The 27,458-nt window shown below is 37.5% G+C and overlaps 1 protein-coding gene across 1 annotated transcript; it reads left to right on the forward strand.

The window, feature by feature from the left end:
• Positions 1-1,986: 1,986 nt before the first annotated feature.
• Positions 1,987-26,829, forward strand: LOC126842811 (probable G-protein coupled receptor No9). The gene is made up of 2 exons (XM_050579980.1): positions 1,987-2,483; positions 24,820-26,829. The coding sequence occupies exons 1-2, from the start codon at positions 2,232-2,234 to the stop codon at positions 26,518-26,520; spliced, it is 1,953 nt and encodes a 650-aa protein (XP_050435937.1). The 5' UTR covers positions 1,987-2,231; the 3' UTR covers positions 26,521-26,829.
• The last annotated feature ends 629 nt before the right edge of the window (positions 26,830-27,458 follow it).

Genomic DNA, 27,458 nt, shown 5'->3' on the forward strand with positions numbered 1-27,458 from the left:
GATAGGGGCAAAAACCTATTTGATCATATAGCGTAGTACCGACCGCTCAACAATGAAGATTTTTGTTTTGTCTTTTGTTCGGTCATACTGGTACAAGTCCTTCTGTTTACTTCATTATCGCATGCAAGCCAGTATAATGACGTTATGTACTTGTATAGTGTATTCATCTCTTTATATTGTTACTCTAAGGATTTAAAATGTATAATAATAAAAATAACAAACGGTAACTCGCCGCACGACCATTAAACGTTTATACTCTTGTTTGCGTTTAATATTATTATTAGCGGTTGATAGCTGTTTAGACATAAAAACCTCGTCGACGACACACCGTTTAATGGAAAAAAAATATTTTAAAACCAAATTTAAACATGGTTTTAAGCGATGCGACGATCAAATATTCGTTTTAAGTAGGTACGACACCGTGAACTTTATTGCCCGCATGATTATTAAAACGTTAAAAATGTTAAAGTACATAAAGTAATAAAGTAGTAAAATTTAACATGCACACTAATACTTGAGATACATATTCATATTGTGTAATAATTATATTATGCCAACAGTAATTTAATTATAAAATTATTTGATTGGTATATTGAGTGGTAGAGTTAGTATTTTGATTAGTATGTTGATAAGTATGATGTGTCCATCAGATTAAAACGGGGTGATCAACGTGAATATTGTGAATAGAAATTTAAAATAAGAACGTTGCAATATGCTAAACTCCGAAGGACTGTATCGTTTACAATGTGTTGAAATTATTACTACCTAAAAATATTGTTTTTTTTTTTTTATTGTGGCATAATATATTATATCTCCGCCGTTTTTATAAAAAAAACACCTCTGACTTCAGCGTGCAATACGCTTGCAATTTATTACCAAGAAAATTGATGAGAATGGCTCTGTCTACTAATGTTTTTAAAACTACCCCTATGTGTTATCTACGTGTTAACGGTAACTAAATGCTTCAATGAAAAATGACACGGTCGTGAAAAATTAATGAGTTCTGTATAAAAACCAGACGTACATCTATCATTTTTCTTCCTAGCCATTACTCTCAAGTCTCAGCTAAAATTGGAGTAAGATGACTTTTCAGTACAATGCAGTAAGTATCCTAATTGGGATACCGACGATCGGTCGACATCTGTTAGGCTGGGTTCCTAACGTTTATAATTAATGATGATTATCTAAAACTAGAATTATGCAATTGTAATGATACTGGTCGACAAACAAACTATCGACAAGTCCAGAGGCTCCTTGGCCCGCAGATAGTGCAAATAAGTACAGTAACTGTTATGATGAGTTGATAAATACAAAGAATACATTTGTGTCGGTTCTGAGTTTCTTATTTTTTGCGGTAAAAAAAAAAAATACTGTCATATTTTTAGGTTCTGTGTAGTTGAATGTTTTTTTTTATAGTTAAGCATAAGAAATCAAAACTGCCTCATTTCGATTTGAGGCGTTTTAACATAATAATTCTTCGCCGGATGACACCCGTGAAAAAATTATTAACTGACACATCAAAATTATTTTAGCAATAAAAACAAAACCGCTACACTTCTCATTATGGCTCATAAAATATTTAGTCTGAAACAGCGAATCACCACAAAAACCAAATGTGGCAGTTTACTTTTTTTAAAACCTTTTACTGTATCGCCATAACCTCAATTTCTGGGTTGAGATTTAGTTGAGTGGCTTAAAATTAAAATAACATAAGCATCTGGTAACATATGAATAATTGCAAAATATTAAAGTTAAGTATTATTTGTTTTTTGTCTCAGGTGTCTGGCGGCCACTAAGTGCGTACACGCGGTACACCGTGGACGACGTACCGGACCCATGGACGGCGGTGGCGGCCGTTGAATGCATAACCGCGGCGGCGGTGGCCTAGGAGGCGGCTGGTGCGGCGGAGGCGGCGGCAGCGGTAGTGCCGTGAAAAGGCCGTGGCCCGTGCCGGTGGTGGCGCTGGCCCAGCCGGTGGTGGCCGCGACGGCCGCTTCGTGGCCGTTGTCGCGCCAATAACCCGACACCACCGCGCGGCCACAGCCGTCGACCACCACCGACGACCGTCTTACAACATACTCGCAACAGTCGCCAGAGACCGATAAAAAAGTGTTGGTTTAAAAGCTTAAGACAAACGACAGAGCTATCTTGTAATATCTTTGTGGACGTGCACGGCCCCCCGAGAACCCACCGAGCCTGTTCGGACTGCCGGCGGCCCAGCGCCGGACCCAATGAACGAGACCGAGTGCCAAACGTTGCGAGACACGCTGGTGTGGAGAGACCTGCACGTGTTGGGAGCCCTTGCCGGCTTGTCGTTCATAGCGCTGATCGTGTTCATCGGCAACACGCTGGTCGTGGCCGCCGTGTTCAACAGTTCCAAGCTGCGGTCGCCCACCAACACGTTTATCGTCTCGCTGGCAGTGTCTGATCTCATGGTTGGCGTGGCCGTACTACCTTTTAGCGCCACGTGGGAGGTGTTCAAGGTAAGCGGTCGGTTATTATTCAATAATAATACAACACACGAAATGAGTGTTTTAAATCAGACGGATCACTCTGTATATCATGAATCTACTCAACCAATATCGGTTGACAACGTTTTCAGCATACAAAAAATTCTCGAACATGTGAAAAATATTACTCTGTGTACAATATATTTTGTAACGAAAATAATTTAAACACAATTATTGAATTTATAACATTCGGGTAATACCGTCGGAGCGACCGTGTTATTTATATTTTATTTTCTGTTAATATAACGTGGTATTTAAATATTTTTACTGCATTCAAATATTGTAACAATTGTTAAACAATCGTATTAATGGTTAATTAAATGTCATCTTAATGTCACCGCATTTCTGTGTGGGTTATTTTTTGGTTGCAAAAAAAGGGCGTACGTTATACCGCTTTCTACCTTTTTTTTATTATTATTATTAAGGGAATTAAAAAAGAAAATAATTGGCGATTCTACTGGCTTTGGAGCGTGTATTCGATATTTTTATTAGTACCTTTTTTCAAAAATACTATTTAAGTGGGTTTTTTTTTTAAATTTTTCTACCGAATTTAAAATTTCCAATACACATTATGATTGTATGGGTTAAATTTGTTTGCAAAATTATCGTCGAACCGGAATCGCTCGTTTTCAACGCAATTAGGTATTCATTACCGTGCAAGCGTACCTACACCGTACTCAGAATAAAGGATTTTCTATAATATCCTATTGTTGAACATATTATTATATATATACCTACACCTACACGTGTACCTATTCATTTACATAATAATATTTTCGCATAGCCATACCCTGTTATTGGGCTGCTCTCGAAATAATAGCCACTTAATGAATCACTGCGCTATCATTGCCAGTGCTCACGATCCGAATCATTTACCTATTCAACTTAACGCGAATACTATTGTGTGTTCTGTGTAAAATAATTGAACTTGCTGGTATTTGAAAATATTTTCATTATGTTGTCAATTACGGTATAAATAGGTAATTACGGCGATAAATTATACTACAAACAGACGATCATCCCTAATCGTATCCACCCTAACATCGAAAATACATTATTGTCTTTAGGGTAGGCACATTAATGCTTCTATCGATATGTGTAGTTATGCCATTGCACATTCTGTAACCGAACATTTCTCTGTCTTGGTTATACGGGAATTGTTTGTACGGTTTAATATCTGAAAACGCAATAAGTAGTCCCGGTATGATGATATTTTTTTTAGAAAAAAACCATTTTAGTGGAATAGTTTATGTATTACATTGTAAACCGATGGCAATAAAATCATTTCAAACGATAAAAATATTAATAGCTTTTTTTTATCGCTTTGTACGATGGGATAATATAGTTTTCAATTGTTTTTATCTTGTAACCGACCATTGGCGAGATGGGAAACATTTACGTCCGGAATTAAATAACACAATTAAAAACTCGGATCGTTATCGTCGAATCGTCCCGCTAGTGTGTTTCGCTTTAATCTTTCCAATTGTACGACCATAAAGCGTTTATCCGGTACATATTATATTATTGTTATTATGTTCAATCTGGCAAGTACATCGGTTCACTTTATTTAGAATTGCAGAAATTATAACAACAGCAATGTTTTGGTTTCGGTAAAATGTGTATTACGTTCTCAACCGCGATTTAGATGCTTAATAACAGTGTTTCAAAACGTTATTACTAGTGCGTTATACCCTCATTCCATCTCTAGACAAACGTTCTATGTTTTTGTACTTGGCTGTTTGATTTTCCCCGTTTTTCTCGAAGACTTTACTCGGATTGCAATACCGGGAATGGTCTTAAACGCCAAGCACTCTCGATCAAGCGCTGTGAACAAACAAAAATAACTGAACGAATTCACTCGACCGCCATTAATACACGTATACTTCCATAATGCATTAATATATATATATATGTTAACCCAATAGTGTTTACCTAATCCGAGACAGGGAAATAAACTCGTTAGACGATCACAGTCGTCATGTTGTAAGTTTTGGGACGGTAGCAAATGCAAAAAGAGCACTCACAAGTTACTACATATCGCAAGGACCTGCCCCCCCCCCCTTTGGTTGTACTCTTGTCGTCTTATTTTCCAAATCAGACAGGCTCATGCCCTCGACCACTATGTCTAGAGAAACAAATAAATAGCCCCTTTAGCCTTCCGAGGGTCCTGTAAACTTCTATATGATCGGCTCAGCTGTTAGGTCACTCGGTGGCCGCAGCCGTAATCCTACCGAAAACCAAAACGCCGCCTAATCCCGTCTGGTTGGCAAAACACAAATATCGAACAGACCGGAAGTTCTATAAATTATTATTGTACTTACGGCATTTCAGACTAGAATATTTAGTTGTTTACACGGAAGCAGCTTCACCGAGTGCCGTATAATATTGTTGTGGTAATCTGTAGTTTATGTCGAAGGGCACATAATAAATTTGTTAATGTCGAACAAAAAAAGGCAATAATTATTGTAGTCGACGGTTTTTATCTTAAACAACGGCCAATACACAATAATTATGTAGTAAGTAGTGTGAGAATTAAAAGTTTGGTTTTGGTTTGGCTTAGGTTACCCAATGTACCTAATTGTAGGTTTAGTGTACTTAATTATAGTCAAAACATGCTTTTTATTATCACAGATCTTGCATTTTTTTTTATATCATCAATTTTCATGTACTAATTTGATAAATTTACTACTATTGTAATTGTAATTTATTTAAGTCTCGTCGCGTTAGGTCCGGTGACATTATAAGCCAATGACATTAGCTTGTTTTTTAACGGAACCGTGTTGGTTTTTTTTTTTTTGTTTACCTCGGACTGAGGTTGGGTTGTAACTTTGCAAATTATTATTAAACGATGTCGGCGTGGGTGAAAAAAATCCCTAAGATATTACTTTTATTATAATGTCCGACTAAATCCAGTTTAAACCCAAAGTTGAGACAACGGTCGCCGCCTTTAATCTGGGAATTATTATAAACTACCGCAATGGGGAAAAAACGCTTATATAATGTTATTATTTTCAGCGGCATAAATCCCCACGGATGTATCGATTATTGTGATTTATATACATATAATATAAAGCTTGGCCTAGGTTATATTAATAAGTTTTAAAAATGGAAATTTGATTAAACTTTTCTACGTTGGACTCGCCCAGTTTATTAAACAATTCATTTTTGCTAAGCGTTTTCTTAAGATTTGTGACTCATAATAATATTGTACGATTCTTTTTTTTTTTGTGATAACAATAATGTACAATTTTAACTTCGATGCGTAGCCGAGAAGGTGTTGTTTGAGGTTTTAGGTCAGAAAATTTGTCAAAATCTGTAGTCAAACTTTTTTTTTATTGAGGAAAAACTAAAAATAGGGTAAAATTACACTGTGAGTGTACCAACAATCAACCGGTATTAGAAAAATATTTTCATAATGTTGTTATTTACGATAAATGGGTAACTACGGCAACAAATTTTCACAGACAGACGATTAACCCCAATCGTATCTACCCTAATACTAAAAAAAGAAAATACAATTTTAGCACATTATTGTCAACGATTTTTAACATAAATTTCACTCATTAATTTCGCCGAAATCTTTGTCTAATGAGCTATGTTTTTCGTTTGAACATTTCCTTATAATATCAGGTTAAGTAAGAGTATCAGTATCAGTTAAGTAAGAAAATAAATATGTTAAGTACATATTTATTATCTTTTGAACGTTTTACTTTTATAATTTTTTTTTTTTTTTTGGTACAGCTAATCGGGGGGTTGGGTCAGGTTGCTGATCCGTTGCTGTGCAAGCTCTCTCTCTCTCTCTCTCTCTCTATTAGCGTTTGATTGATTATTTTTATATATCCCACAGTTTTGTAATATAGACGGTGGTTCTTTTGTTTTCATTATATAAGTGTCCATGACGTATGACTTATTCGGTGACGGATCTTGACACCTCCGGGCTTATGTACGTGTGAACGGAATTCCAAACTTTGTACAATACCGAGAACGCTGATGTATCGCACACCCCTCTCGTCCCCTTGATTTATCCGTCACTGTATTAATTTTTTAATGTACAACGGTTAGTAATAAATAGAGTGAGCGAAAAATTCCTCCCGAAACATGCTGTTGTTTTCCTAGTACGATTAGGTTACCAATGTATTATGCGCTGGTAATATTGTATTTTTTTCCCCCTCAACGTTTCTGTCTCGTTACCGGGGCCATATCTTCAATATGGCAATAATGGCGTTCGCCCACAACAGCTATACTTGACCTAATGCGCATTAAGAAAGTTCTGGTTAGATTACACACAAGCGGCGTGGTCCCGCAGCTATATAATATATATTAATTTAAAGTTTAAAACTACCGCAACGTTAAGTTGCCCACCACCGCGCGCCGCCGTCGCCATCAATTACATTTAATCGGCATTCGTGAGTGTGTATATTCAACGCACACGGCTATTATGTAATATAATATATGCGACCGGTGATAACCATAAGTGTAAACTTTCAACGGTACGCAAAATATGCAATATTTATTCACAGCATTTGTTTCACGGAATAATACTTTATCGACGGTCGCAGACTTGCAGCTGACAAACATATCGAATTCCTAACAAAAATACAATACCACAATTAAGTGACTTGTTTATGCCAGATCTTGATCCTTGATCGTCTGAATCTGTCTGAAGCCCTTGTCTTCTAAGGCCCTGTACATGCATACAGTTTCTCTGAAAAATTGATATGTACTCAGTGTGACCAAAGAGTACTGTAACTTAAAAATGAAACATAAACAATAAATAAAGTTGGTTTTTGAATATTTCATACTCGTGTCCCTAATCACGCCGATAAGGCGCCTATATCTAATATTATACATATGTCTGAAAGCAAGGGAAAATCGACTAATAAGAGTGACAAGGTGATGGATATGTAACCTAATTTTAGAATGCTATATAACCGTTCATTTGTAGTAGCAGTAACTAGAGAAACTATACGATACAAAAATACCATTTTTTTTCTTCGACAACTTGAACACATTCTCAAAACAGCATTTATTTCGAAAATTCAAAAAATATTCTGATGAACAATTCTGATAAATAATTGATGTTTTGAGACGAGAAGAGTATTAATATGAATGAGATATTATTTTTTAAGACATTTTTTTGCTGTTGATCGTATTTAACAATAGTGAGATGGTTTACTTACTAGGAAGATATATTATTTATATTTCTTTTTGCGGAAAGTTGGCCTCCACCGAGAAAAATGTCTGCGGGCCCGCTTGTGATTGTTAATGTTGGTCTATCGAGGCGGCGCGGCGTTGTGGAGGAATGAGAATAATTTCATTATCCGATTCATAACCGAGTTGCACATAAAAAAAATATACAATAAGCAAATGCGGTGCGCTAGCTGTGAACCCAGCCAGAGATTTTGTCAGCCTTTTAAACTATATATACAACCGCTGTGGCGGTGCCAGAGATTTGTCTTCTTATTATTTAATTTTCTTCGTCCCAATTAATTAAAAATACATTAGCGGCAGACTTGAACGCCAGAAAACCCCAACGACTCCCGCTGGTGGTATATTATACTGCGATTTCCACCGCCGCCTTTGCCCGCACACAACGTTTATAAATTACATTATACATATTGTACAGAACGCCGCGGTCGGGTCGACTCAAAAAACCACTATGCTACCCCGTCCATTTCGGTAATTAAAAAATTCTTCTCAATGCATTCGGAAGAACTGGCCTTGTGCAGCAGCCACTGTCAATACACCTACACAGGACCGCGAGCTTTAGAGTAAACACAGTCCGTTAGATAGTAATATATTATTATACATTCATTAACGAAGCAAAGAGCGAGAGCGAGAGGTTTGTGGCTCGACTTACTCTGGACAGCCCGATTAACCCCTATTATTAGTAAAAACAACATACGAGAAGTAGAAGAACCTCTATGGTGTTGTTCAATATGATGTAATATGTGGGATATCTGTCAATAGCAACAAGAAACAGTTCTCACAAAATAATAGTATCAATATTTTTTAATCCAGTTATTCAACATTATGAGAGTTACTGGATTGATTGAATTCCAATAATCCTAAACATTGTATTTAAATTATTAATTACTTGGAATTAAATTTAAAATGTATTTATAATTATTGTTTACCTACTTCGATGCTGAGCTAGGAGGTATTTTACTTAAACTCAAAAAATGTGTTTTTCGTTTTTTTTTAAGCTGTATTAAATAGATACATTCAAAGCACATATTAAAAAAAAAAAATCATGCAGTGAAGGGTTAATGAAAAACTCCCGATCATACCTAAAATGTATTTACTTCAAGTCACAACTGCACTGACCCGAAAAGTATATGGACTTCAGTAAGTTTATCTTGTACCGTCCCCGGTCGTTGACGACTAAAGCAAAGGCCGTTTTCGAAACTGCAGTTGTAAAATGTGCCGACAAAGGGAAGATTTATTTTCTTAATTATTTTTGTCGTTGCGGTTACCTACTAAATTATATATACCGTAATCAAACACGGTGCGGGGCGGCCTGCACGGCCTTCTCGAATATTAGCTTCGTTATTAATTACCGTTTTCATAATATTGTTATCTTTTCGGCGAGACCCTATCAATCACTATGTTTTTTTTTTTTTTATCTCACCGTCTCGGCCGTCTTATCAGCCGGTTTCCATTTATTTCGCGTGTCACTTTCTTGGGTTTTTTTCCCTTTCGACCACGGTTTTCTTCGGCGGGGTTCGAGACGCTGCTCTAAAAACACAGACAACAACCATAACGACGCACACCAGCCGAGTGGTCCGCGCGCTTGTTGTTTAATACCGTTAATTGCTGTTCGTCGCCGTTATCGCCCCGGTCGGCGGCAAACTGTGTAACGCGATTAAGTTTTTTGTGTTTGTTTTTTTTTTTTTTTTTTAACCATCGCTTTCGGCAAAGCTCGACCGACCCTCCCCCCCCCCCATTTGCGCTTTGGAAGAAGCGCCGACTGTCGGTGTATAAAGTCGTTAGTCTCGCGTGGATTGAATAGGTCACGTTTACGATACACGCGGGCAAAGGGTCCCTCGTCTCGGACGTCAGAGCCGGGCACAGCGTGGGGTCGGTCGGGTATACAGGCGGTAGGTGTATAATATAGCCGCTGCACAAATAAATACAGACACGCCGTGCCCACACCCCCGACCGGCGACCTGTCCTCCCGGGGCGAATAAGGTCAAACCCGCCGACCGTGTACACACGTATAGGTACTACATACAGACCATAGACCCTTCTTCTTCCACTTCTTCTTGCCGCTCGGTCGGCCGCGCGTCTCACCTGCAGCAGGCCGGAGACGTTTGTTTTTGTCACCGACGCCGCGGGTCGCCAAATGCCACGCAGGACGCAATATTGTCGTTATTATATACCGGTAAAAATAAAAATAAAATAAAACCCTTCAACCACCCCCCCCCCCGCCCTCGACCCTTCCCCCCGAGACCTACAGTCCTGGCTCGGTCGAAACGGCCGTCACCGGTATAATAACAAAGAGTAGGTACTAAAAAAATCTTTAAAAATTAAGTCGCATACGACCGATGTATAATATGTATCGGACTATGGTTGTACTTGCTAAACGGGGCCAATGTTGTTTGTTGTCGAAATGATGATATTTTTTGAGTGCCGAACAATATATACGTATATATGAAAGCCAACAGCTACGGTACTGTTGAGAACCGCACTACCGACAGAGTAATAATTATGAAAAATATTTTTGGACACTGATATTTACGAGCTCCGGAACTTTTAATTTCCGCCGTGCATCCCACAGGTTTTTGCTTATACACTATACCGACGCCATAGTGTGGCACTAAAAAAAAAAAAACAGTGTACACTTTGTGAAATAATTTCTTTTTGCGTTTGTCACGCATAGCGACGCGTCGTAAAACAAAATACAAAAAAAAAAACCCCTTGCACTCGTTTCATCAAATCGTTTTGTCAGACACTCAAACACTCAGGCGGGTTATACCTATCAATACCACTACAGCTATTTTACTTCGGGTTTAAGTAGCTGAACAAATTTTAGACAGATCACTTTCTTCATAAGCGGTGCATCTTCTTCTGCGGCTTTACAATTCTGGCCGCCACCGTCACTTCCGGTGTTTCCAAATCCTTCCTCACCTCATCTGGTATCACCTCAAGTGGAATCCGTACCTAATGTCGGGCTGTTGTTGATTGTTGTTTACTTCTTTCTTCCAACCCCATCGCAGTCGCCCTCCTCTATCGAAACCGAAATATGATCGTCCCAATCTAAGCATCACACACACAGCAATTCAGATGTAAAGTTTTTACTGAAAACATTCACAAGTATAATAAAATGTGTGTCTCAAAAATAAAAACAATAAAAGGATTTGAGTATTTCACATTGATTACACGAAAAAAAAAATGCCCATAATAATATTTAAACAGAAAGTAATAATACATATTCACAGCGACCATTTGTCTGTACATAAAGCCACGAGCGTTTATCCCCCGACTGTTTAAGATACAATTTTACAACTAGTAATATAAAATGTAGACTCGGTTGGAATTTGAAAAAAGAAAAATGTTTATTTTCCGGCTATTGAACCATCATCAGAGATGGCAATAACACTACATAAAATAGTCTATGCGCCAAATATAACATCTTATAATATTATGTGGACAAAACGCGACGACCGATTGCCGGCTATTAAAATGCCGAGTTAAGTCTAGAGCAAAGAAAACCGAACGACCGTTGTTGGGAAATAAACTTTAACGACGCATAAAAATCGCTGTTGGCCGGAATAAACAATGTTAATGTTTTATCGTCGCCGATGTGCCTGTGCAAGTGCACTTAAGACCCGTTGTAAAGATAATGGATAGCTGCTCCGATGTTGATATGTCTGGTAATCTTCGTTTGATTTCTTATATTATTCCACTGCGCCAGTTATAGTGGACGAGCAATTTTCTCGACTGAATCGATTATAGACGCATTGTATTGTTAAATGAAACTCGTTTTCTGCCACTCTTTTCCGACCTTTAATGAAAATATATAAACTATCGAACACAAAATCCATTAACAACCCCCCCCCTCCTATTCCCCCCCCCCAAAAAAAAAATTATTTGTATGTTTTCTATACTATATTATATTTCATTCCATACAATTGCGGATCGATAAGTTTGTTTAAGCGCTGGTTATCGGCAACAAAACCGTATTGTCATTATTATAATAGAAAAAAAAAACAATTTCATTTAAATAAAAATTGAACTAAATCAGGAAGCTGCTTAACGCGGTTTCAAAATCAGTATTACACTGCGCGAGGGTTTTGGAGTTAAGATTTTAAAGGTAAAGTGATTAATAATTAAAAACCCAACACTACAACTAATGTGACAATAAGCCAAAACGTTCAATTCGTATTCAGTGATAATAATTATGAATTAAATTTTAATAACATAGATTAAAGTTTATGATTTTATTTTATAGTATTTACACAATGCCAGTGGTCGACCAAAAAGTTAAACGCTTCAATCTCCTATAGGTAGTAAGTTTTGCAAGAGGCCAAAAAGTTTTTTTATTAAATGTCCTACGCCGACAACAATGTCGTCACCATTTTCCGCGTTTTTCGAGTCAACGGTTTAGCATTTAGAATGAACGAAAAATGAGAATTTTCCTACACCTACTACCGTCGACCAGCACTGTCCATTTCTCAAGATGTCAGACGTGATTTTATCTCTTCCCATAACAGCCCGTGTAAAAAATGTTATATAATTCCTGTTCTGTTAGTTCTGTGTTAATATGTTGTCGCATCAACAAGAGCTTGGTCGCATCCGTGACAATCCAGTATTTGTAGTTGCACTACAGTTTGAATAGTTGCATACTGCACTCAAGGTATCCTCACTCCTCCCTCAGGCCCTACAAAATAAAAATATACAATATAATATACTTACACGAGCATATGATGTTAAGTGGTAACTTAAAAGTTCAAAATCGATGAGAGGACGCCATTGATCCAATGTTATTTTTTTAATTTCCCCTATGAGGCCATTTTGTCGGACACTAAGTCTCGGCTCTTGTCAATTGGTGAGATTAATCGTTGATCTTTTTACTTTTTTAAACTCAATTACTAGATTCGATCAGATACGGGTTAATTTGATTACGAACAATGACGTTCTACCATAACAACGAATAGACGACTGCGGAGTAACGCGCAGAGATAAAGGGATTAACCAAAGACCGCCGTAAGAAAATTATCATATAATTATTAATCATATTATTATTATTATAAGCGTATCGCGCGTACGGTATTTAAGACTTGAGTGTGCATAATTATAACATTTCACTTTGGAAACGTACGACGGCGTACATTAAAAGTGTAATATATTTACGAATCGACTTGTTCAAACAATAACGATATTAAGTCGTTAAAATAACGTCTGGTCTGTGATAAAAGATAATTTAAAACAGTACCCCCCCCAACCCTCAACCCAACGGGTTCTGCGACGCCAAACTTATGTAATTGTCTTGAGCAGTCGTGCCCGTGTGACGAGCACCACCACTGTCTATGGATTAGTTATTATAATGTATGTGCAATTATTGTTCCTCGACGGTGTAAATTCATACAAAATACAATATTATCTGCTACATTATTGGAATGTTTTTCTATAAACAATTTGGTTTTTTATTATTTTTTTTTAGTAAAACTATTCATCACGCCGTATATACTATATACTATTATTATGACGATTCGACAACGACACAAGCGGAAATCTATAATCGAAAATGTATAGCGCACCATAAATCTCCGTGCCGCCATCGGGAAGTCGTTCTGGAGAAAACAGAATGGCGCCTCATAATTTTAAATTGAATTGTCATGCAAGGCGGAGGCGACGACTGAAAGTTTTCGAAAATATAATATTAATGTATCATACCGGAAGTTGTACGCGTGTATAATATAATATAAAAACCACTCGAGGGCGTTGAGCTTAGAAAAAAAAAACAAAAATATTATTATTTTTTAATTTAACCGAATCTATATTTATGCTGACGACGAATATGTACGTTTTGATAATACATTTTTTAATAATACTAATACATACATATATAATATGTTTTTTATGTGAAAAAAAAAACAGGTAAGTAACGGACGACAAAATTGTGTTGCGATTTAAGCATCGTCGCAGGTTTTTCATTGTTAACTCTTTCTAAGAAAAAATATTTTTATAACGTTCTTATGAACTCACAATCTTGTTTTAATTGTGTATCAATTCACGTTTGAGTCATAGTCAACGAATCGCTCTACATATTATTAAAAATATCTATCGACTTCTTCTTTGATCTACCTATAAAGCGCTCCATGCTAATTTAGCTTGACTTTATAATATTATTTGTCACATCCTTTATTTACACATTCCCAAAGTATACAAATTGATTTTCTCTGATTTTTCCTGCAATTTGCGTAGCTCGTTACATATTTCATGTACTTTCACTACTTATTTCTATTATTCTGATCGAATCCAGTCGCTCACGTTTATCACCACACTCATCAACAACTGATTTAAATACATTATATTATATATACTACGGACCACCGAAGTGACCTATATAACAATGCTTCCCGGACATTATATTGTGTATATATTATTATACACACACCGTACAAAATCAAAATCGACCCTTAATACGAGTAGTATAAATTTATAATATAATAAAACCCCTGTATTTTGAACGCATATATAATTATCAGATACGAGGGATTTTATTAATAGGAATATAATAACAATCCTTTTACCCTTAATGGAATAAAAAAAGCGGAACACGCGATTACCAAAAAAACTTCAACGCAGTAAAATTACTTTAAGTGTGAATATATATAAATGATTTAATATTAAATCTAATTGCACACACACATATATAGATTATATATATATGTGTATATATAAATAAAAGCTGGTGTTGCAATGTGTCCCCAAAAACATTCATTTTTCTATTTTTAAACAATTTTGTTCAATAACTCCTCCCTCGAAGTACACACTGGTAAAGGTCGTTTGATAGTTTTTTTCTCTCAAAATTTGAAATCTTCTACTTACTATCAGCTGCAATAACGCAATAATACAGAAATTAGAAAATATAATACAACAACATTTTCTTGAAAATAAAAATACTCTCAAAATGCGTTTTAATAGTTCTAAACACAGTCTGGCCAGAAATTCATCCTTTCGAAAAAATGTACTTGCAAAATTGTATTGAAATAACATAAAAATATAACAACGTATTATTATAATACAAATCTAACAATAATAGAATATTTTCTCAAAGTCATTTTCAAATGCTGTAATACGAATAAAACCACGGATCAATAACCAATTTCCACGGTTAATGCGGAATAGAGTGCATATAGCAATACAAATGAAATCCATAAAGTCTCCGCCGTTCCTTCGGCCAAATCTTTAAAGCTAAAGGAAATATTATTCAAAACTGGTTAACGGATAACGCACAACCGCTGTATACGATTTTGTAAGGCGCAGATAGAAAAATCGATGAGATTTGTTTTTGTTTTTTTGCTTAGTTTCCAATTGAAAGTTTATCCTATAAGTTTTGGAGATAAGAAGTTTCCAAGTTCAGTTCTTTTTTTTTTTATCATCGACTTGGAGATTTTTGTAATAATAACGGCAAATGACCGTTTCGCACGATTGTCGTCGGTGTTATAATATTTTATACGAAAACTAAAACTACAGGGACGGCTGCCGGCTTTTATCTGGTGCCGGTGAATCATACCGTGTATAATAATGTACATACAGTATATTTTATAACGTTATATTATATTTATACCGAAACGCAATTCGTAACAAACCATAGCCGGATCCAGTCGGCCCGAAAAATATTCATTATGCAGACCACGCGTGCCGTACCTACCTAACCAATGCGAAAGCGACGTGTGCCAAATCTGTTTAGACCATTCGGTTTACCTGTCAGTATAGGTACGTGTGCTTAGTGTTCACCCGACTGGTATGACAATCCTTTTCTCCACAACACCGCCGCCATTACCACCATAATGGTCTCCCGAGATGTTATCCGGGTCCTCTCCCTGTTCAATCCCGACCACACACACTCACGCGAAATAAAACCCCAGACTCGGCCAAACGGACGGTACATAGAATGCAAAATAGTTTGCATATTATTATATTTCATTGTAATGTCCAAGAATCAAAACGGATTGCTAGACGACATAATCACAGACAACTGAACCGGCGTGACCGCAGATTCGAGTATAATAATATCACAGATTAGATAAAAGGAAATTGTCAAATATTATGTGATAATACAGTCAGTTTTGCTGCTTGTCGAGTGAACGGATTCGGCAAGGCAATCCCGTTAGTAACTCCAAATTCTGTAAAACCACACTTTAGGGAAATTTGTAACCTGTGTTATCGTTAAGTTTTGACCTTGTTTTGGTATAATGACAATCACTGTGCCACTGCTAATAGTATATCATCTGTGGATTTGTTCGAAAACAACCAGTGGATACTTGTTAATTATTACTCAACACCTAAACGTCCAAACCTTATGGTTGTCAATCGATTATTGGTTTGGAATATTTTCTAATTTTGATTAATTACTAACCGCCATATTAAATATCAAAAAACACTTGTCAAAACGGCTTCTGTCGTGCCCATCAGCATGTTATATGTATATTGTACATAATATTTTGTGTCAGTCACTATTGAATAGTCTATAAAAAAAAACCACGTGGTAAACTTATAATTACTATAGGGCGGTACCTGAAGTTATCCCATTGAAATCAAATATATATTATATATTATAATTATTTTGATTTTACCATAAACGCGCATTAACGGCATAGGCGGTTTCGGTATATTGTTTGCATGTCTGTGTTTGTTTAGTAGTTTTTATTTATTTTTTTTTTTTTTGTTAACAAATGTATAATTATCAAGTACGAGCTTTGAATGATCGAGTGCCGATCACTTGACGTTGATGGATGTGTCGGTAATAAAATATAATGTACATAAGAAACGCCTCGGTATAAATCATTATAATAATAATGTACGCTTTGTTGTAATTTCTCGAATGTATTTTCCGGTTTAGATTATATACGTATCATTATACACTTACCTGGTCGTTGGTATGAGTATAACAGAAGAGGAAATAATATATAGTTTTTACACGGGCTCTTATGGGAAGAGATAAAATCGTGTCCGACGTCTTGAGTAATGGACAAGTGCTGGTAGTAGGTGTAGGGAAATTCTCATTTTTCGCTTATTCCCCGGCTAAACTGTTCAATATTGACAAACACAGAAAATGGCGATGACGTTGTTGATAATAATAGCGCGAAAACAGGGAAAATATCAATACACTCGAGTAGGCCAGAATCAAAACTCACATTGATCCAAATTCATCAGCCGTTTTCACGGATGTAGTCATATTGCCTATACACGTCGCCGTGTTCCTGTTAAATGTAATAATGATATAAAAATGGCAATTTTTATTTACTCAACTGTTTGGCTCCCTTATTGCGTTTTTGTGTGCGTTACGCATTATTTACTACCAATTCTAATCTTCGATATTAAATTATTACAGTAGAAATATAATCACGTTTTCAACGTTAACTCTGAAAAGCTATTTGTTGGTCAGCAAACCTGAGTTTTGTATGATTTATGCGTTTATCGGAAATCACTACTTTAGTAAACAGACTTTACTCTTATAATCAGATGAAGACGACTGTAATATATTTTGTTATCTCAAATCCTCCAGGTATGTGGTGACTGGTGGCAAACACTTGTGGTTTCATACAGACTATTCGAATTATTCCATTCATTTCTACAACAATAACAACAATATAGTCCGCGTTATAACGTGACACGGCATTGAATAGCATCGCGTTCACTAAAGATTTCAACTTTCCAATGCAAAACGTCGTCTTAAATAAAAACCGTGACGTTAAGTATTTCGGCCATGTTTAGTTTTTTTTTTTTATAACCAGTAAGTAAGTACTGTGTGGTGTACTTCGTTGGGAACATCGAATTTACTTCAAATTAACAGGATTTGGCCCAACTGATTATAATAACCAATAAGTATAATTATTCAAAACTGAGCGGTCTCCGCAAATCAAATATATTTCATTGTAATAATAGCTGTTAGTTATACCGAGTACTTTTTAGGCGGTCGTTCGTGTCAATCATCATGTACATAATATTGGAGTGAGAGCGTCGACACGGCCATTAGCGACGGTAGGTATATGCGGAAATAATGTTTATTTAAATGATGACAGTTAAACGGGCGACAGCGGGACAAATACAAAGCCAAAGGGTTGACCGGCAATCCGATCCGTCTCGTGACGGTCGAGTTTGAAATCCAGTTGGGTAAAAAAACCTTTCCCCCCCCCCCAAAAAAAAGAAGGGGAGGTGTACAGGCGGAGAGAGCATATTTCCAATGCAAATGCGCGCGACAGTCAAACGTCACCAGACCCGCAGTGTGTATACAGGGTGATTTTTTTTTTATCGTGAGCAACTCAATATCTCATAGGGTTTAATTTATAAGTTATTGAATTTTTTTTTTGCATAGTGTTTTCAAACAATGTGATCTCAATATCTCACAATTTTTTATGTTTTGAACCCCCTATCTCAAACTAATTGTTTTTATATCAACTTTTGAAAATTAAATGATAACGTATACATTTTATAAAGTAATTAAATTAAGAATATTTTACTAAAAATTTCGACAGTTTTGAACAACTATTTTTAAAGTTATAATAGTTTAAAATTAGGACAAAGTGGAAAGTGGAAAGTGCGCGCAGATAAACATAATATTTCCATTGCTGCCCTAAACTTGGAACTTCATTAACTTCAAAAATAGTTATCCAAAACTGGTTATCGACTATTTTTGGTGAATTATTCTCAACTTGAGAAGTTGATGTAAACATATCTAGTTTGGGAGGAGGGTAGGAACATAAAAATGTATGGAAAATTCAAATAAAATTTTATAAAAAAGTAAATTAAATTACTAATTAAGAGGAGAATTAATCCCTATGAGATATTGAGTGGCTCACGATAAAAAAAATCACTCTGTATTCGGATTAAAAACAAATATAGGTATACAAATATTATAAAAATATGTACATTCATTTTATTGGCGAACCAATGTAATAATATGACGTGACCACTTTGTTTACGTCATCGTGTCGCCTATTTTTTTAGATTTTTCTATATATTTTTTTTCCTCCCCTTTTTTTTGTTTCTCCGCCCAAAACGTTTTCGATTTCCGTTAAACACACGGCGACTGTTTCTCCCTCACACAAGACCTTCGGACCCAAGGGTTATAGGCTATGTGTACACCGGGGGAAAGTATACTGATAATTATGTGAAGCACGCCATTCTGCCGGGTTCGGGTTCAAAACGGAAAAACAATAATCGCCGGCCGAGCAATAATTCACGGGGGCGACGACGGCCGAGGTCCCTCAGGCGCGATATTCCACCGTACAAACTAATTTACCAGTACTTTTTAATTTTACTTATATGCAAGTACAGGATGATCCATCTGATTTTTCAATACTTTGGAATTTTTTTTCGCCTCCATCCCTCACGTTTCAAGTATAAATATGGGCCTCGTTTTTGTCAAATGGAAAAATATGTTTATAGGTCCATAAATATGTAGGTTACAATTTTTTATTTTTTTCTCTGTTTTGCTCTCGATTCTTCTGAATACTTTTTCTATTGTTTTTCGAACAACTAATATTTTATTAGTTCACAAAGAAACCGTTCAAAAATTGTTTTTTAAAAAAAAAGTCCTCCGAGGTGTTACCAATGAGGGTGGCTTCCTCGCATGTTAATTATTCAAGCTATGCACATAATATCCTCGACACAAAAAAAACCCTTTTTGTAAATATTGTACAGATTGTTTTGTTAATATAGAGAAAAAATTTTACTCGTTTTTTTGTTTGTACAAATAAAAAACTTAACAATTCGATGCATACCTTAAGGTATAATAATATATTTTAAAGTTTACGGGCACGAACCCGTAGAATCATATTGCAATTAGAGATGCCATTAAGGTGGTGGGCTCGTTACACAATTTGAACGGAGAACTATTAAAATTAAATTAATTTTAATACTTACCATGAACCCCGTGTTCCGCCGGTAGAGATTTAATTTAGACATTCAACAGTCTTATAATATTTTTCAGATGTCGGCTCGAATACTACACTCTATTGTTTATAATATAGTATTATATCTTGTGTAGTTCTTACTGTAATTAGTGTACACAAGCGTTTACGCGCTCGATTAAGCCCGAAAGGGCTCGTTCAATATCATACTAATTGAGTGTGAAAATCTGATAAAGTGAATAGTATTTAAAAATAATTATTATACTATACCTACACAACACAAAAGTATTTTTAGTACAATAAAATCCGTGTGATTTTAGGCGGCCGTTTGTTTTCGGCCTTATTATTATAATATCACTTTGAAATAAAATTTAAAAAAAACGGGCGGCACTTAATTAAACGACTAATTGAGCGTGCGGCCAGTGGCAAGTGCAGTCACCGCGGACCGTTCCAGGTACAAATTGCGCCGTACCCCAATTATTATGCTGTGCGAGCCGCGTTAATCGTTTCGGATGATAAGCCGGGCAATTCAATTATTAAGTCTTAAACGTCTACGGCAAATTATAAGGCCCGACATAGGTCGTGACGGTCCTAATCCGTTATAGCGCAGAAAAAATAATATTATTTCGGAAAATTATTAGAATGGAATACAACGTTACCGCGCTGCTGCCTCGGCACTGTATTGGTCGCATGCAAGTTATGGATACGAATTTTACAACCCCTTTTGACAGAATGGGGGGGGGGAGGCGTGATAGGATGTTATTACTAAGAATAAAAACACGCAGAGAGATTTGTGGAAAAGAAGGATTCGACTAGGATTTCATCGTACGGTTTATATTGCAAAGTAATGTTTTTTAAATTTTTTATGTAATATCCGAGAGATTTATTATATTTTGTCAACGTCCCGTTGTCCACGCCGACCGTGTCTAGTACGCGCTATTGTTTATTATTTCTTGTTAATTTTTTACCTCCGACCAGAGGTTTTTTTTTTTTTTTACAAAATATACATACTAACCCCCCCCCCCCCCCGAGTCGGTTCGATATAATATTCACTCCGGGGCACAGCACGTTGACCTGATGACCCAGACTGCGCTCAATGACATTTCCCGATTGCAACAGCTACAATACACACATACACACATTATAATATACCGTTCGCATTCGATTCACGGGGCGGATTCGGCCCAAGTGTAATATGTACATATTGTATTATACACACTAATAATATACACATTACAACTGTACATGTACGTTGCACTGACGTTTGGGATGTCTTCTCAGCTCGGTTTTCGCGTTTGTTTTTCCACGCCGGGAAACGCTGTACCATTATTATTTTCCTATTGTGTTTTCCGGCCGTCGCAATTATAATAGTCAATTGTTCGGTATTGAATACACGGTGTCCTATTGCAATACAGAGACATATTGTATTAACGCCGTTGCACACTTTTAATAATTTGATTTTCACCGCCAACCTCGGTCCGACCATCGTAGGGTATACATACATACGTTAAAATGATCAGTCTAATCGGTGTTGGGTTTGCATCTTAGAGTTCTATCATAAAGAGATGGACTAACATGTACTAGCTTGTATGCGTTAGTGAAGTAAACAGAGGGACTAATTATTCCAGTATGGCCGCGAAAAATAAAAAAAACTCCTCATTATTAAGCGATTTTCTATATTTGTTATGATTTGTTTGCACGTTGTTAATTTAATTTTAAAAAAATTCTACAAGATCCAACAGGAAATCCTAAGCTAAGGGTTGCTCGTACCGTTTCCAGTTAGCTGGGATAAACTAAAATTGGGGTTTTTTTTTTTTGTACAATCAAAAGTTTGGAAAAAGATTTTTAGCCGTATCGTCGCATACGGACTCGGTATGAAATGTGCGATTTTCCATAAAGTTTTCTAACGGCGACAAAAACTTTTTGTATCCGGACGACCAGACGTCATTGATTTTCACAGAGTTTACCTTACAATATAAGCGACCGCCGACCCGTTGTGTAATTCAACGTCGCTATATATGTAGATAAAGCCATTTTGCATCTGCTTTGGCGAGCAATACAATTTCCGTCCCAATAAAATACATGCTCTGGTACCAGAGATGGTTTGAAATTTTATAAAAATTTCAACCTAGCCGGAGTGAAAAAAAATTCGATTTACATCCCATTGAACGATTCGTCTATAGAGAAAAAATAAAATAATAATCTGATTTAAATTTATAGTTCAACTTTCCTGCGCATGGATGATCAATAAATGCATTTGCGCCGTCAGACTCTGCGAGGTCACCTTGGCTTTGGCTTGGCTTCTTAGACATACATCTTCATGGTTCAACTCAAAACCCACAATACGATGTGTAATTCCTAAGTTGATAAAGCCGAGTAGACCCTGGCCTGACCTAATGTTCCAACAAAGCCTTAACAACCACTCAGCAAAGTTAGGTTGGGTTAACAGTCGTGTACAATTTATATTATACATCTACAAACTTATAAACGCCTAGCTCAACACTAAATAATTAAATTCAATTATTATTGAACCGCTTTATAACAATATTTAAACTGTTGGCGTTTCTCTTATAATAATAATAATAATGGCGGTTCGGTGTACCGGTGTCGTTACAAAGGTCCGTCCGGATCACATAAGCGTTGTATTATTATTATTATTTTAGTTTTGTCGAATCGACGTTTCCAAATCCGTAATCCGCAATACACCATATGGTTTGTAATGATAATACTTAAGTAGTTTCCGATCCGTTCTGACGACGGTTTAATCGGCTTAAGTATAAGTATAGTTTGTCTGTCTATTCCGGTGATAACTTGATTAGACTCAATAATTGAAATAAAATGTGTTAACCGACCATGTTTTGTCAATGATATTAACTATTGTTTCCACACCCGTTTTATGCATGCGGCTCTCGCACTATAATAGTTGTTGTTCTGTATTCGACCCACTGTTATTATTATTCGTGCCGGTAGGGTGTGTATAAAAAATACGCAGAACAGAGTATAACCTATACCAGCGGGTAAATTAAACGGTCGTTTTGTGTACATAATATCCGGCGCATCCCGCTAGACGACCCACGAGAACCGCGGATACCTACTATGTAGTCTCCATGTGCCAGACAATAGGGGTTGTGTTTTTATAAAAATTCGGGCCCAAGATCCTATTATTGTGTTTTTTTTTTTGCTTTACTTAGAAAACGCATCGAGTATACATATTTTGTTCGCTTTGAGTTTGTAAAGGTTTAATTAATGTACATTCGTTCGGTTTTTATAACAGTAGCACAACAATTTCCGTCACTGTGTCTGGTTAAGATAGGTGTTCTCACCTATCGGATAATGAGAACATAAATATATGAATCTTATAGGCTACTGGGCTACTGGAAAACCAAAGAAACCGAAGAAATTGACGAATGTTAAACATTGGAACGCTAACATTGTTTAAAAATGTTTGTCTGAATATTTATGTAATTAAGAGAACATATAATATGCTGCCATGGAAAAATAGCAAAGTCCATAGTTCTTGATGAAGGTAAAAATTGTCTAAGCGTTGAGAAATATAGTGAAAAATGTACAATGGGCGTCTCGTACATGAGATACTGATCACCCTGTACTGTTGACCACAGCACAAAACCCTTTTGGCGGTAATATATTTTTATCACTCTCGCGTTGTTCCCGCCAACACTGCTGCCGAGACCTCCTCGACCTATCTGCGGTGTTTTTTTTATTTTTCCCAACTGTATTAATGCGTTATATTGTCTCTAGCGGTTCCGACGGGGGCAAAGCGCGTGCCGGGAATAAAAGCACCTACAATATTCTATTATTGTCCGTTCGATCGAATGAAACATTATTTTATTATTCGGCGAGCGACGGGGCAGAGTCTAAATTTAAGTGAACACAAAAAAAAACCTGTCAAACGACAAGAATAAAAAAAAGCCGGTGCTGGCGCCGCTTTCGGATTGTAAAAAAAAAAAAAAACCCCCACTAAAACTTTTATCCGACACATGCAAGTCGCCAAGTATCCTGTTATTTCGGTAAGTTTTTTTTTTTTGTTGCTCAATCGACCGACCGACGGCGTTCTCTTTTTTTTTGTTGTATAGTTTTCGGTGTATCGTTTCGATACATCAACCCGAAGTTAAACCTTCAAAGCCTTTGAAAGTCAGCACCGAGCACCTTTGAGGCCGGGTACTCGGAAGTCGGATTGCCAGAACGAATAACCAAAATATTATATTATTATAGATGGAAAAAAAACAAATGAAACAAAACCCTCGCACGCTTGCGAAGGGAAAAGCCGACACTGCCGTTAAGGCAACCCATCGCGTGTTGGCCAAAATAAAAAAAAAACAAACAAATTAACTGCCTTTTGCTTAACACGACTTTTGGTGTTTTGTTTTCCATTAAACACAACATTAACATCGCCAACGGTGCAATTTAATTTTACCATCGAGGGACATCAAGGACTTTGAGTGGATAAGGATATTTTGTTGCCCGACGAGTAGTTCTTATCGTTCGATCATGATCTCTCGTCATCTCGGTCGAGATCGGTAATTCTAAGAATAGATACGTCTTTTGGACTTATCGCTCGATTAAACTTGCTATTTAAGAGCAATAAGCTTGTTGGACTTAAAACAATAGTTTTGTCGTCATAATTGTTAATACATTTTAGCATAAAATTAATCATGTACAAATTATATTTTAATATAGTGTCAATTTAGTATATTTTATTGCATTGACTCGAGATACGCGTACTGCTGGATAGTTTAATTGGTATTTCTTATTACAAGTTTCCATAAAAATATAAATATAAACCAGACAAGTCCGGGAACTTCGGTATCCTCCGAGCAATTATACCAAGAACTTCTGGGCAATCGATTAAATTATGTATTTATTAGCTTATACAAAAAAGAACATTCAAACAGCTGATTCTGGTCTTATGTTTCTCAACTCGTATTCATTTTTCAATCTTCTCGCTCTCTCATCTAACAATATACACCAATTAGAGTATGGACTTTGTTAAAAAGAAATATGACTAATTTATTTAAGAAAGGTTAGATATTGAAAATATATAATATTATAACCTAACGTAATAATTACTGACTACGATATTATTAATATTAATCGTAATCAAACGACATTAATAAAATTTGAAAAATAAATTAATTAAATAATTTATTCAATTGGACATAATATTATTTTCGAGTAATAAAATTGCTATACTGTTGTTGCAGGTGTGGCTGTTCGGCGATTACTTGTGTTCCGTTTGGTTGGCCGTGGACGTATGGATGTGCACGGCCAGCATTCTCAACCTTTGCGCCATTTCGCTGGACAGGTACTTGGCCGTCACCCGTCCGGTGCAGTACCCGAGTCTGATGACCAAATTTCGGGCGAAGGTGCTGGTGGTGATCGTCTGGGTGCTCAGTTTCGTCATCTGCCTGCCGCCGCTGGTCGGCTGGCGGGACACCCAGATCCGAACGGAAGCGTCCACCGTGTTGGTGCGGAATTCGTTGTACCAAAACGTTTCGCACAGCCCCGAGTTCGACACGTTGCCGTCGTGCCCGTGGATATGCGAACTGCCCAACAACAAGGGCTACGTGGTGTACTCGGCGCTGGGCTCATTCTACATACCCATGTTCGTCATGCTGTTCTTCTACTGGCGTATCTACAAGGCGGCCGTCAACACCACCCGCTCCATTAACCGGGGATTCCGGACCATGCGCAGCCGCCGGGCGTTCGGTAACCGGTTCGACGACGAGCGGCTGACGCTGCGCATACACCGTGGACGGGGGTCGTCGTTGAAGCAGTCGCCGTCGGCCACCGCGACCGCCGTGGTCACCGCCGTCACGACGCCCCTGAACGGCGGGTCGCCGTCGTCGGAAGTGGTCAGGAGTCGACGGCCGTCGACGCGGCGCAGCAACCACGAGCGGATCCAGATCAGCGTCAGCTACCCGAGCTCGGACTGCATAAGCGCGGCGGCGGCCGCCGCTGCCATCAACAACGCCGCCGTGGACGCCAACGGCAATTCTCCGCCCGAAACGCTTAGTCAAAAGTCCCGGAGTTCGTTCTCGTCCACAACGTCGCCGACCAGTTCCAGTCCGTTGTACGCCGTCCACTACTCCGCGGTGGACGACACGTATCACCACAAGCGGGCCAACACGACCGTGGGGGCCGGCAGCACCCGGGAAACGTCCAGTCAACTTCGGGTGGCCGGCGGCAGCCGAAAGGAACACCGGCGGTGCAGTACTGGCGACACGGTGTCCTCGCACTCGCGGCTACTGAGCACCGCGGAACAGCGGCTACACCGGTCGTCACTAGTCAAAGAGCAGCTGTCCCCCTCACCGTCGTACGACGACTCTACGGGCGGCGGCGGCGGCAGTCCGGGCAACGGCGGTGTGCCCAGCAAACCGAAATTCACGTCGAAAATGATGGGCGGCGGCAAGCGGAACATCAAGGCGCAGGCGAAGCGGTTCCGGATGGAGACGAAGGCGGCCAAGACGCTCGGCATCATCGTCGGCGGGTTCATTATGTGCTGGCTGCCGTTTTTCACCATGTACCTGGTCCGGGCGTTCTGTCCCACGTGCATACAGCCCACACTGTTCTCCGTCATGTTCTGGCTGGGGTACTGCAACAGCGCCATCAATCCGATGATCTACGCGCTGTTCAGCAAAGACTTCCGGTTCGCGTTCAAGCGGATTATATGCCGGTGTTGCTGTTGGGCCGTGGCCGGTGAGTCCGGCGCCACCGTCGTGGCCGGACTGGCCGTGGCCGACTACGGCCGGCGCAAGGGTTCGGACGGGTCGCAGCTGGGCAGCAACGCGTCGCCCCGGGCCCGGTACAACGGCGGCCCGGACGCGTGTAGCAACCGCAGCTTGCGAATCATGCAGTACTCGGACTGCGAACCGCTCAACGAGCCCAGTTTCGACGACAGGTGACCAACGTGATAATTCGGTCCGCCGCATACTGTCTCTCCTCATCACGCATATAATTTGCTGATAACAAAATATTTACATGTATTATATTATATTATTATTATTATTATAATTACTACGATAATAATATAACGAAAAGTACACTACTTCACATACACTTACACGTGTACATAATTTACACACACTCATTAATATATAACAATCGCGTTACCTATTTTATTTTACATATAATATATATATAATTGTTTTTCACGCCGTCACGGTAATACTATATAATTATATTATTATTAACGGTTCTTATAAAAATAAATATAAAATTGTTTAAAAAAAAACTTGTATGATAAATACATAAGTATTATAATATATACATACAATGTCAATATTATATTATTATTGTGTTAAAACGTTTGCTGATGTTTGATCTTTAACACGAATGTAATATATAATATTATATATTTATGTATTGTATGAATAATATAATAATGAAAAACAAAATTAAATTAGTGTTTGTTGTAGTCGTTTGGAATTTATATAAATGTTATGTATATTTATGAATATACATAACATGTAAGTATTATATTATAAATTGAATATAATACTATACTATAGGAGAAAAAAAAGCATTTAAGAAATATATATAAACTCTGTATTAGGGTTTCTTTTGTTACCCCAACGCCGTCTTGCTGCAGTTTAGACGGTATAAATCGTGTCAAATCACCGCTGTCGTTCAGACTAAAGTAAAGTGAGTGTTTTGGCAAGCATAAAAAAAAATGGTGGCACCATATAAAGATGGATGGTTTCTTAAGAGTCCCTTTAAAAATATATATATTTATCGGTTACAACAAATCGGGAAAAAGAAACTGAAGATCAAAGTTTGAAACTAACGTTTTATATATAGATATATACTTTTTTTTTTAACAAACGACTTTTGTGGGTTTTGT

Source organism: Adelges cooleyi, unplaced genomic scaffold (assembly GCF_023614345.1).
Source record: "Adelges cooleyi isolate 19-005CV unplaced genomic scaffold, UGA_ACOO_1.1 ACOO_flye_CR_arks_rails_tigmint_CR_PRNA_574, whole genome shotgun sequence".
In the NCBI taxonomy this organism is placed as follows: Eukaryota; Metazoa; Arthropoda; class Insecta; order Hemiptera; family Adelgidae; genus Adelges; species Adelges cooleyi.